Source organism: Marmota monax, unplaced genomic scaffold, assembly GCF_021218885.2.
Source record: "Marmota monax isolate L192 unplaced genomic scaffold, Marmota_monax_Labrador192_F-V1.1 WCK01_AAM20220418_F8-fsc00021, whole genome shotgun sequence".
In the NCBI taxonomy this organism is placed as follows: domain Eukaryota; kingdom Metazoa; phylum Chordata; class Mammalia; order Rodentia; family Sciuridae; genus Marmota; species Marmota monax.
In genome coordinates this window covers 21,185,004-21,196,704 of record NW_026695228.1, presented here as the reverse complement: position 1 = coordinate 21,196,704, position 11,701 = coordinate 21,185,004, and the positions used below count along the sequence as shown (strand labels likewise).

General features: G+C 54.7%; 2 protein-coding genes across 3 annotated transcripts; both read left to right on the top strand.

The window, feature by feature from the left end:
* Positions 1 to 482: 482 nt before the first annotated feature.
* Mrpl34 (mitochondrial ribosomal protein L34) lies at positions 483 to 1,577 on the top strand. 2 transcript variants are annotated; one of them, XM_058576511.1, is made up of 2 exons: positions 483 to 649; positions 869 to 1,577. In XM_058576511.1, the coding sequence occupies exons 1-2, from the start codon at positions 585 to 587 to the stop codon at positions 1,098 to 1,100; spliced, it is 297 nt and encodes a 98-aa protein (XP_058432494.1). In that variant the 5' UTR covers positions 483 to 584; the 3' UTR covers positions 1,101 to 1,577. The 2 variants fall into 2 exon arrangements, with proteins under 2 accessions (XP_058432494.1, XP_046293030.1); XM_046437074.2 differs by having other exon boundaries at positions 496 to 649; positions 887 to 1,577.
* A 926-nt stretch (positions 1,578 to 2,503) lies between these two features.
* Dda1 (DET1 and DDB1 associated 1) lies at positions 2,504 to 11,296 on the top strand. Its single transcript, XM_046436829.2, has 5 exons — positions 2,504 to 2,604; positions 7,524 to 7,604; positions 8,118 to 8,169; positions 9,129 to 9,190; positions 10,593 to 11,296. The coding sequence occupies exons 1-5, from the start codon at positions 2,602 to 2,604 to the stop codon at positions 10,701 to 10,703; spliced, it is 309 nt and encodes a 102-aa protein (XP_046292785.1). The 5' UTR covers positions 2,504 to 2,601; the 3' UTR covers positions 10,704 to 11,296.
* Positions 11,297 to 11,701: the final 405 nt, after the last annotated feature.

Here is an 11,701-nt window from a genome sequence, read left to right as displayed (position 1 = left end):
TCTCGGAAAAATCCCTCTAAGGCAAGCCAAGGGCAAGCTTGCAGCCCATGCGTTTTACTGAAAAGCTGAAACCTGGAGAGGAGCAGGGACTACCTCAAGGACACCCAGCCAGCTCGAATTCAGGCTCCTGGGCTCCCTTCCAAGAGGCGGGGACTTGGCTGTGGTCAGAGAAAAGCTGTCAGCCAGCTGTGTGCCATCTGCCTGGCCCTTGCTGGGAATGAAAAGACCAACCATCAGCTTCCAGCAGCTGCCACCAGCTGCGCCACAGTCACCCTGGGGCACCCTCTGCCGGTAGACAGAGGAAACTACAATTCCCAGCGGACCTTGGGACATGCCTTGTACGCACGCGCAGATTGAGGAGTCGTCCTTCTGCCACCTGCTGGTCGATCGGAAGACTAAGCTCCCGGTAGGCACTACTTTGGTGCGCAGGCGTGGAACTGCAGGTCCAGGTGCCCACCGCGGCTGTGCAAAGTTGAGTGTAGGAGAAACTACATTTCCCATAAGTCTCCTTTCCCACCCCTTAGCCGCGTAGTTGTGGGCTCCGGAATCTTTGGCGGCTGGGACAGCGTGACCCGAATCTGGACATGGCTTTCTCCGCCGGATCCCTATTGGGCCCCGCCGGCAAGTCGGCGGCGCAGCTAGGTGGCAGGTGAGTCCTCAAGGGACACGTCTTCAAATCTGGGAATAAGGGCGGCCTCCGGGTCTGGCTCCAGAAGTTCATCGTCTCCAAGACTCGACAACGCTTTGCGCACTCAGAATGCGCCTTTTCCAACTAGCGTCTGTCCCCGTACAGATCTGGAAGTCAAGGCTCAGAGAGGTTGTACGGTGCGCTGAGATCGCACAGCGCCTCCGCTGACCTTCCTTACAGCTTCTCTTGCCTCTACAGGTTGTTACAGCCCAGGATATGGTTGGGGTTCCCAGACTCCTGGGGCCTCCCTGTCTTGCAGCAGGCCCGTGGCAAGGCGCGCGGAAACGAGTATCAGCCGAGTAACATCAAACGCAAGCACAAGCACGGGTGGATCCGGCGCCTGAGCACGCCGGCCGGCGTTCAGGTCATCCTCCGTCGCATGCTCAAGGGCCGCAAGTCTCTGAGCCACTGAGGATCGTGACGCTGCTGGCAGGACTCCGGTTAAAGCATTTCCCTTGCCTAGGACCTCACCTCGCGCCTTTGCGGGGAGCTGGGGAGCAGAGAAGACTTGGGCATAAATGCTCCCCAAATCGTGGGGTTGGCTTAGGGGAAGAAGTTGGGTGGGACTGAAAATGGGGGAGTGGTAGTCAGCTTGGCCAAGTCTCTTTTTATGCTTTTAAAATACGAAGAATTTCGAACATTTGGTACAGTACACAGAACAGTATAAGAACCGCTGTGTCCCTAGTACAAAGCTCGGTCCGCCAGCCATCCACAACCGTCCTGCCCCCTCCTGTGTTACTTTGAAGCAGATCTCAGGCATCAGGTTACTCTGGGGATATTTCAGAATGTATCTCTCCAGGATAAGGGCTCTTTAAAATATAATTACAAAACTATAACCCTCCAGATTGCCAGTAATTTGTAAATGTCAATAAATGTTAATTCCAAATTCCCTCTTGTTCTACTTGTCATAACTTACAATCTGGGAAGGCTGGTGAGAAGGAGAGGCGTTTCACATCCTCTACCTGCCCCTTGCGTATGGGCTGTGAGACCCTGGGTGAGGCTTTAGTCCTCAGGCTCCTTTGCTCTGTTGTTGTTGGAATAATAATACTTAATAGCGTCCACGTAGCAAACTTATTGAGCACTTTCTATATACTGGGTGCCCATTCCTTATTCAGTAGGGGCAATGTGTCTCATGGGGAAAGTGAATTTACACCTAGGCAGGAGGATCAGGGCTGAGAGGGGGACTGTGAAGGCTATAGGAACCCAGAGCGGGCACCTGACTTGACTGACATTGGGAAGAATCAGTCAAGGAAGAACTATCAGGAGGGATTGGGTAGGGGTCACGCCACGGGGCAGGTGAGGGAAGCCAGAGGGGTCCAGAATTTGGGACACTAGGGAACCACATGAGGCATTAAAGCAAGAAAGTCTAGGTTGTCAATTAAAAAATAATTAAAGCAGCTAATGCGGGAGTCGTCTACGAAGCCCAAGGTTGAAACCATGGGGAGGAGGCTGAGAACGTTTTGGTCCTCACCTTGCGGGACCGTCGTGAGACCTCAAGGGACACTGTATGAAAAAGCGCAATATATCCGACATGCGAAACCGAGAGTTGTGAACTACAACTCCCAAGAGGCTTCGCGGGTGCGGCATCCGCCTATTTCCGGATCTCATTTTCTACGCTTCCAAGTCCCGGGCGAGGTTTTGCTTCCTCGACCGAACTTGACTATGAAGGGAGGAGGCGTGGCAACCAATGGGCATGTGAGTTAGCCGAATCTGACCAATGGGAGCGCACGCAAGGGCTATATCTTGGGGGCGGGGCCACGGGACCGACCAATGACGGGGCTTAGTGGCGCCATCAGTGTACGCTGTGCCGTGGCTGGAAGTTGCTGTGCGGCGGCTGCTAAGAAGGCGGCTGTGGCGGTGGCGGCGGCGGCGGTGGCGGCTGAGGCGGCTGAGGTGGCGACGGAGGAAACAAGATGGTGAGGACGGCCGCCGGGCCCGTACTTCCCTTACCCTCAACAAAATGGTGCCGCGGGACCACCCACTTCTCTATCCCCCTAAGGCCTCTCATCACTCAGCCCGGCCTCCTCAGCCCCGCCCCACTCTCCGCGCTGACCTGTGACCTTCGACCCCTCAGACCCTTCCTTGAGCTTTCTTTTGACCCCGCTCCAGCTCCTTCCCCGACCCCTGACCCTGTGTAGGCTTCCAGGCCCTGATAAGTCATTCATTTCCGGGTCGCGGCTCCCCCCGGAAATCGCTTGGAATGGGGTGGGGTCTCCTGAGACCCCAGCTCGGGCCTCTTCGTCGGCTCAGCGGGCCTGGGCTTCTCTGATTTAGGAGGGTTTGGAAGGCCGGTATGGGCGTCGGGGCGGGGGAGGGGGCTTGACACCGCAGACTTTGCAGGGCTTTGTCGCCAAAGGAAGTGCGACACTCGCCCATTGCCTGGATTCCCCGGGGCCCTAACCCCTCCCCCACCAATCTGGGCCTCCTCTTGTCCCCAAGAGACAGCGATTCCGTCTCTCCCATCCTCCGAGCCTCTGCCTGTTAAATGAGGATGTTGGTAGTCCAGACTTCATAGGATTGTGGTAGTTTAGGGAATTGACGTGATAAAGTGCTTAGGACAGGGAACATTCAACAGATGAGCTGGGTGACTTGGGGCTGGTGACATCCTCTCCTAACTCTCCTTTCATCTTGAAGTGGGGGTAATCCTAACTGGCTGTTGGGAGGTTAATATTCCCTCTCCCACTCCCACATCCTGGGGTGTGGGGCTGGTGGTTTTTGGGGTTTGATCTGTAAATTGGGATGGTGACCCCCACCTCAGAGTTGTTGGACTGAAGTCCCTCCGCTCCCTTGGCGTCCTCACAACTGGCAGGGGCAGTGGAAGATTTGATCAAGCTGAGTTAGGGCCCCATTGCCCCTGAGGGAGAATCCCAGCCCACAGCTGTCGGCCTTTGGGAAGCAGTAGAGGAGGGCAGAGGAAGCGCCCCAGGGAGGAAGGTAGGGCCCACTGTGTGGGTCCCCAAGTCTGGGTGTTATCATTGATTTCTTACTGCAGTGTGTCCCCAACCTGGTCATAAGAGGATTCTGTTGGCTCTGCCTCCAGAACACAACCTGAATCCATCTGTGGCCTGTCCAGGTACTGCCACCTCTGGCCTGGATGCCTGCCCCAGCCCCCTCCCTAGTCTCCTTGCCTCTCTCCCATCTACTTGGTTGTTTTTAATTTACCAGGACCTTGAAATTTTTAAAGATGTAAGTCAGATTGTATCACTTTCTAAATTATGAAATGCTCCTGTTGTAACCCTGTTGGTTGTGACCCAGCTCCTGCCCTCCACCTTCAAGGTCTCTGCCCACCTCTGTGACCTCATCTCCACCCTCTTCACCCCTTCCCTCTGCCAGCTTCATCCACACAGGCCTTGTCTGAGCTTCCCATGCTCTGAGTTCCACACCCCCAGGGCCTTTGCACCTGCTGATTCTGCCTGTAGTACTTTCCCTACTGTGAGCATCTCTTCTTCAGATCCCCTCCTGATATCTGGAGGCACCATCTTTTCTCCTCTTGCTTTGTTGGCTCATTAGTGGGCTGTCCACAAGGAGACAGGACTACAGGTGTTTGGTAAATGTTTGCTGAGGTAATGGGTGACTTCAGGGCTTCTGGCTGCAGGGTGGACTTCTCCCCTGTCTTCAGACCTTGTTTTCCAGCTTAGCTGAAGGAAGTAGGTCCCCTCCCCATCTTCATTCAGTTATTCGGCACGAGTGAGCCGGTGTCAGCAGCTGCCTGGAGGGAGCACTGTGCAGAGGCTGCATCAGTGTTGTCTTATTGAGACTCTGAATCAACTTGGGAAGTGGCCCTGTGTGCAGTGCCCCGTTCTGTAGGGGAGGTGTGAAGCTGTGAGGTTGTTTGCCCCAAGTCACACAGCCAAGGAGGTGCTGAGCAGGATTGAGGGGAGGATTTAGGTTCTGTGCTTGTTAGCCTTGTCCCCTGTGAGCCCTGCCCGCTGTGAGCCCTGCAGGGACCTCAGGTTGAGGTAGCCCTGCCCTGCCCAGTGCCTTCAGCCAGGGAAGTGGATGTGTTGGGCGATCCTACTGGGGTGGAAGCAGGTCTCTGGGAGAGGCTCCCTAGGTGTGGGGACAGCATCAGGGTAGGAGAGGTTGGAGCTGATGGGGGAGGGCAGCAGTGTGGATGGAGAGGCCCTCCTGAGGGGTGGTGGATGGTGTGCAGTGGGAAGATAAAGAGGGCCCAGTGGGCCAGGGCTGTGGAGAGTCTCGAGCAGAGCATGGACAGGGTCCCTTCCTATATCAATACCTCTGGACAGCCCACTCCAGTCCCCCAGATGAACCAAGCCTCTGTGCATCCTCCCCCATCCTATCTTTACACAGTGCCCTGAAGGCACCCTTACCTCCACTTTCCACTCACTGTGATTTTGTGGTCCTTGTGTCCCCTATGCAGTAGGACCTCCCTAAGACCAGGAACAGGGCTTCAAGGCTCACCCCAGTGTCTTGGTGCCTCAACCTGGGGTCTGCCATATAGTGAGGGCTAAGAAGACCTTGCTGGCTTGGTGCAGTGGCTTCGGAGGCTGAGGCAGGAGGATTATAAGTTAAAAGCCAGCCTCAGCAATTTAGCAAGATCCTGCTTCCAAATAAAATATAAAAAGGGTCGGGGGCTGGGGATGTGGCTCAAGCGGTAGCGAGCTCGCCTGGCATGCATGCGGCCCGGGTTCGATCCTCAGCACCACATACAAACAAAGATGAGTCCGCCGAGAATTAAAAAATAAATATTAAAAAAAAATAAAATAAAAAAAAATAAAAAGGGTCGGGATATGGCTCAGGGGTACAGTGCCCCTGGGTTTAATCCCTGGTACTACAAAAGAAAAGGAAACCTTGCCACCTGTGTGACTCTGGCTCCTTAGTCTGAGAATAAGCTGGAGCAAGGGGCCGAGGATGGGTCGAGGCAGGTTTGAGGGACTGTGAGTTGTCCCTGGGAGCAGCTGTGAATGCTGTCATAGGCTGAGGGGGACACCTGACAGCCTCCTGGGTTGGCCCATGCTGCTTACATCTCACTGGGACCAGCAGAGGAGGGGCTGGCCTGTGGGACACTAGTCCTCTTGTCTGCTGCAGAGGATGATGCGAAGTCACTTAAATGGCTACTTCCTCCAGGGGCTACTTCCTCCAGGGCAGATCTCTGGGGCTTCAAGAGTGGGGCTGGACCCTGAGGGTACCAGGTCCTGCAGCCCTGGAGTCTGCCGGATCTCAAGCCATTGGGTTATCAGACCTGTCATGTAATGGCAGGGGCATGGCCTGTGAGACTAGGCACACCTAAGACTAGGTGACCTCAGATGAGTAACACCAGTGACCTCCTTACCTCAGTCTCCTGTCTTGAGGATGGGGAGCTGCCACCACCTGCTTGGCTGGGTCACACCTGTGAGTGCTATTGGGGATATGACATTTGGGAAGACCCTGGCCCAGGGCAGGATGTGTGGGGAATCCACACCAGATGTACCCCTTGCCAGCTGTCCCACCTCAGGCTTGACCAACAGGGACTTTGGGAAAGTGAATGGACTTAGCCACAAAGGCCTAAAACCTTGGGTGGCCCAGCCGTATCCCCCAGGCAGCTGTGGGAGGACGGTCTGCACCCTGTGAGGCTGAGGCCCTCCTGGTGAAGGGCTCAGGCTCCTCCAGGGGGAGGCAGGCATTTTCCCCCCAGGACTAGCTCTGCAGGCTGATGATCAGCCTCAGGGTGGGGACTCCAGAAGAGTCCCTGAGCTGACCATCACACACCTACTTAGCTCAGTCCACATGGGGCTTCTTTTTTTCTTTTTCTTTTTGTGTGTGAATGGATTTTTTTTCCTTTTTGTGATATTGTGGATTGAATTCAGGGATGCTTTGTTACTTAGCTCATTCCCGACCTTTTTTATTTTTTATTTTGAGACAGAGTCTTGCTAAGTTGCCCAGGCCAGCCTTGAACTTGCACTCCTCCTGCCTCAGCTTCTGAGTCCCTGGGATTATAGGCATGTGCCACTACGCCCAGCCCACATGGAACTTTCTAGAAAGTGGAGCCAGCTTTAAAATCTGGATAAGGACTGACTGGTGTGTGACTTGGTGGTAGAGCACTTGCTGAGCGCACAAGAGGCCCCGGACTCCATCCCCAGCACCAAAAAAAAAAGAAAAGGAAAGAAAAAGAAAGGAAGAAAACCAAAATAAAATAAACCTAGATGTTTGGGGCCAGAGTGCAGCTCAGTAGCAGTGTTTGTCTCGCATGTGTGAAGCTCTGGGTTTCATCCCCAGCACTGAAGAAGAAGAAAAAAGAGATAACACATATACAAACTTGGATTTTTAGGATGTGGGAAATGTGGCAGCCCTGGACTCCCATTCCTGAGTAATTGCAGCCCCTTCTCCCAGTCTCTGTTCCCACCCCCCATCTGTTGTCACACTGACCCCTGGGGTTTCTTGAGATCAGCAGATGTTCCTCTGTCCTCCGCCTCTGCCCAGGGCGGGTCGTGGAAACAGGGCCTGGAGGCTCAGCATCCAGAAGTTTAATACACTACTAAGCACAGTGCTGCCCAGGCGGGCCATAGCCATCTCCTCGGCGGGGGTGTTTGGGGCCTGGGTTTGACTCTTCTGTTGCTCACACAGTGCGACTTTAAACTAGCGGCCTGTTCTTTCCCAGCCTCAGTCTCCCGCCTTTTGCCTAGGTGTGGGGCTGTTGTGAGGGCCTCCTGGGAAAGCACACACTGACCTTTGGTAGGTAGCTTGGGGGTGCACTCTGCAAACCCTGAGAAGCAAAGAAAAGTAGAAAGAAAAGACCAGAAGTCACCGGAAGCCCTTCTCAGACGCGTAGTAAGGGACCTTGCAGACTTCTCCACTGTTACTGATTCTCACTCTCTATCTTCTGTTTGTTTTCTAGGCAGATTTTTTGAAAGGATTACCTGTCTACAACAAAAGCAATTTTAGTCGATTTCATGCCGACTCCGTGTGCAAAGCTTCGGTGAGTGTGTGTTCTGGGGGCTGGAGTCCTTAGGGTCTGGGGGTAGCATGTGTCCCCAGTAGTGGTCTTGGTGGGGACAGGCTGATCTTTAAGGCCAGTTCCACCCCATATTCTTTATTTTTCTTTAAATATTTTTTTAGACATTGATGGACCTTTATTTTATTCATTTTACTTATATGTGGTGCTGAGCATCGAACCCAGTACCTCTCATGTGCTAGGCAAGCGCTCTACCTCTGAGCCCCAACCCCAAGCCCTCCACCCCATATTCTTTTTTTTTTTTTTTTAATCTTTATTTTATTTACTTACTTTTATGTGGTGCTGAGGATTGAACCCAGGGCCTCACACAGGCGAGACAGGCAATCTACCACTGAGCCATAACCCCAGCCCAACACCCTATATTCTTGAGTGTCTTTCCCTCTTTTTTCAAGGGTAGGTGCTGAGTTGGGGCTGGGGAGGGAGCAGGGACCCCAGGCCCATGTGCTCCTAACCTACCTTTTCCTAACCATCCTGCAGAATCGACGTCCCTCCGTCTACCTGCCTACTCGGGAGTACCCATCAGAACAGAGTAAGTAGCATCTGCTGGTATGTCCTGTCCTGGCTCCTGGGGGTGGTTCAGAGGCCCAGCCCAGACCAAAGAGCAGGGCAGGGGGCAGGGAGCAGGGAGCAAAGAATAGGGAGCAGGGAGCAAAGAAACCGGGGAGCAGGGGCAGGCGGCAGGGCACAGAGGTGGCTTGCAGTCCAGTTCCCAGTCAGGGTCATGTGGGGAAGGGCCCTAAAGAAAGACCAGGAGGCGGTCTGGGGACTCCGGGCTGGAGGTGTGCTCATGGCTGTCTGCTCACTCCTGACCTCGGGAGCTGCAGGAGACCTGCTTTTTCTGGGTGCCTCCTGATCTCCACACACTGGCATCCAGGGCTCCTGAGGCTCTGAACTGACCCCCTCTTCCTGGCATGGCCCTTCCCCTTGGGTCAGGCCTGGTGTCCCCTTCTGCCTCCACATCAGGGATTTGGTGAGAATGCAGACTCCAAGACAATACTGTGAGACAGGTGATAGCAAAGAGCACTTGGGGCTGGGGAGGGGACCTGGCAGATGGCTCTGCACAGTGGGAGGATGTGGTGGTGCTGTTGTATCTTTATTTTAACTGTTAAAAAGGCACCCGTCTACCTGGACCCTGCAGGGTACAGGTGACTTGTGGTCACCAGATACAACTATGTAGGTTTGTGCTTATGGTCCACCTGGGAGAAAGCAGGGATGCGAGCCTGTCCCCCACCCCAGAACGGAACCCTGCATAAGGCAGCAGGGACCCTGAGGGAGCAGTCAGCTCAGGCCCCTGGTGGTGGCTGTGTGCTCAGAAGTGAAACCACTGGGCTTTCTGAGGTCACCTCCTAAATTGTGGGTGCTGACTTTGATCCCCAGAAAGACCACCAAGGGCCGAATAGGCCAGGAGGTCAGGGAGGGGTAAAGAGCACCCATCTAAGGTCAGGATGCCTCTGCATCTTCTGCCACCATTTCTGTCTTTCTTTTCAGTCATTGTGACAGAAAAGACAAACATCCTTCTGCGCTACCTACATCAGCAATGGGACAAAAAGGTAAAGGATGAGGGGTTCAGGTGCTGGGAGTGGGGTGGGGCAGACATGCCTCCTAGCAGGGCCTCTTGAGTGAGGGAGTGAGTGGGTGTTTGGGGGCCTTGAGGGTCCAGTAGGATTTTTCCGGGTTGTCGAGGAGAGGGGGAGCCGGTCAGTGGCGGGAACAGCTGTGCGGTGGCCCAGGTTCTGGCGTTGGAAGGCGGGCCGCCGAGGTTAGACTTTCCAGGTGGGCCCTAGAATGTTTTGTTTGTTCTCACATGTGCCTGGCAAGTGCTCTACCACTGAGCCACACCCCCTCGGCCATCTGTCACTGAGCTACAGCCCTAGTTTGTTCCCCCCACCCATTACTCTTACTGAGAAAGAGTCTCACCAAGTTGCCCTGGCTGGCTTTGAACTTGCCATCCTCTTCCATTGCTGGGATCACAGGCATGTGCCACCGTGCCTTAGAATGTTTTTGTTTTGTTTTGTTTTGTTTTTGGCACTGGGGATTGAATTTGGGGTACTTAACCACTAAGCCACATCTCCAGCCTTTTTATATATTGAGACAGAGCCTTGCCAAGTTGCCGAGGCTGGCTCTGAAGAGGCTAGTGATCCTCCTGCCTCAGCCTCCCGAGTTGCTGGAATTATAGGCATAAGACACCACATCTGGCTGTAGAATCTTTTTTTTTTTTTTTTAATGGTGAAATTTACACAAGATTAAAACTCCAGGCAACGTAAGAGGGGATAAATGTGGAAAGAGTTGTCTCCCAGCTGGGACAGTGATGCGCACTTGTGAATAAAAGTCACTTCCCTCAACTTCTGGCATCCTGACCTCTTCCCAGAAGCCACTTTTTGTACATTTGGGACTCTCTTTCTTTGATAGAAATTTCCACATATTATTCAGTAATATGGTTTTTCACTTAATATTGAATATCAGACTGAGGTTGGACGGGACTCCAAGTGAGCTCTCTGAAAATCCAGGGTGCCCGACCCACTGCTTCCATCCCCCTCCCCAGCTGCACAGGCTTTGAGTGCCACCATCCAGGAAGGACACGACCTAAACCATCTGCTATCCTCTTTTCTGGGGATGCAGGGCCCCCCTGTGGCTCCCAGGTGCCCTTTTGCCCTTGGCTCCGTGGGTGCTCCTCTGAGTGTTTGAGAAACGGGATGTGGGGGGTCATGGGAAAGGTCGTGGTGGCTCTCCCCACGAGGTACCCAGGAAATCCCTGCCTGTCACCTGCCATGGGTCCCAGAGGACACTCAGGACAGGGCTTAGTGGGGCAGGTCCCAGTGGCAGGAAGCGCTGCCCAGCCCGGGGCCCCGAGTCACATTTCCCTGCTCCAGGGCTGGCTTCTGACACCACTGATGGGCCAGGGCTGGCACTAGGATGCCAGGAGCTCACAGCCTGTCCTTCCCTTGCCCCCAGAATGCCGCCAAGAAGAGAGAGCAGGAGCAGGTGGAGCTGGAGGGCGAGAGCTCGGCACCGCCCCGCAAGGTGGCGCGGACCGACAGCCCCGACATGCACGAGGACACTTAAGACTCGCGATCCCCCACAGGCGCCTCCTGTTGTGTCTGCTCCTTGGTCGCCCGCCCACCGTGTGTAAGCGCCCTGCCCGCCCGCCTTCCCCGCCGGCCACCCACACCCCGCCGTCCACACCACTTCCAACCTCATAGGAGCCGATGTATTTATTTTCCTTGAGTTTTTATTTATGCTGTAACATGTATCAAGCGTTGGTTAAAGGGGACGTCAGACCCAGTAGTGTGATGTCGATAGATGCTTTTTAAAAAACATTGTTTTTCACCCTTCCCCTGTCCAGGTCCCCCGTCCTGAGAAACTATGTCTCTAGGGTGTAGAGCCAGGGGGTTCTGTGGCCGGGTGGCAGGGATGGGGGTCAGGGCCCTAGGCCTGGCTCTCCCGGACAGCTGAGCAGCCTTCTCCCTCCCTGCTGACCAGTCCAGGCCTCCGAGACTCACCTGGTCTCCACTGCCACGGGAGGTAGCCATGCCCAGACCTCCCTGTGAGCAGGCGGGCAGGGGAGAAGTCGCCCTACTGGATCTTCCTCTTAAGTCATTTTATCATGGACTAGAGCGCTCCGTGTCCTCCCCAATAAAAGGATCTTTCCTACTCGACCTCGAGTCTTTGCTCCACACTCCTCGCCCCTGGAGGACGGAGCCCAAGAGTCATCCTGTCATCACCAAGAGGAGAAGAGGGGCCCCTTGTGCTGGGGCCCCAGGGACCAGCCATATCCTCTCGTGAGCCTGCTGCAGCCGCCATGCTCAAGGCCAAGACCCACTCGGACCAACCCCTCTGCCTCACCTGTCAAGGTGTCCTCAAGGACCAGGTCATCTCTGAGAGACAGTCTATGGTGCCAAAAGTGGAGCTGGGGTCAGCTCACATCCAGGACTCTACCATGCAGGGCCCCATGCCCACCGTCCACTGTGGAGATGGCCCAGTCTTGCTTGGGGGCCTGGGCTCTGAGGGCCTCTGGTGACCTCAGAATGACATTTAGCAGGTGTTGCCAACCCAGGTAGCCT

Excerpts from the sequence above, each read along its gene's own strand:
- Mrpl34 (XM_058576511.1), top strand. The coding sequence starts at position 585 with ATGGCTTTCTCCGCCGGATCCCTATTGGGCCCCGCCGGCAAGTCGGCG. Across the intron at positions 650-868 it reads GCGGCGCAGCTAGGTGGCAG|CTTCTCTTGCCTCTACAGGT; the intron begins GTGAGTCCTCAA and ends CCTTCCTTACAG.
- Dda1 (XM_046436829.2), top strand. Across the intron at positions 8,170-9,128 it reads GGAGTACCCATCAGAACAGA|TCATTGTGACAGAAAAGACA; the intron begins GTAAGTAGCATC and ends CTTTCTTTTCAG. Across the intron at positions 9,191-10,592 it reads ATCAGCAATGGGACAAAAAG|AATGCCGCCAAGAAGAGAGA; the intron begins GTAAAGGATGAG and ends CCTTGCCCCCAG.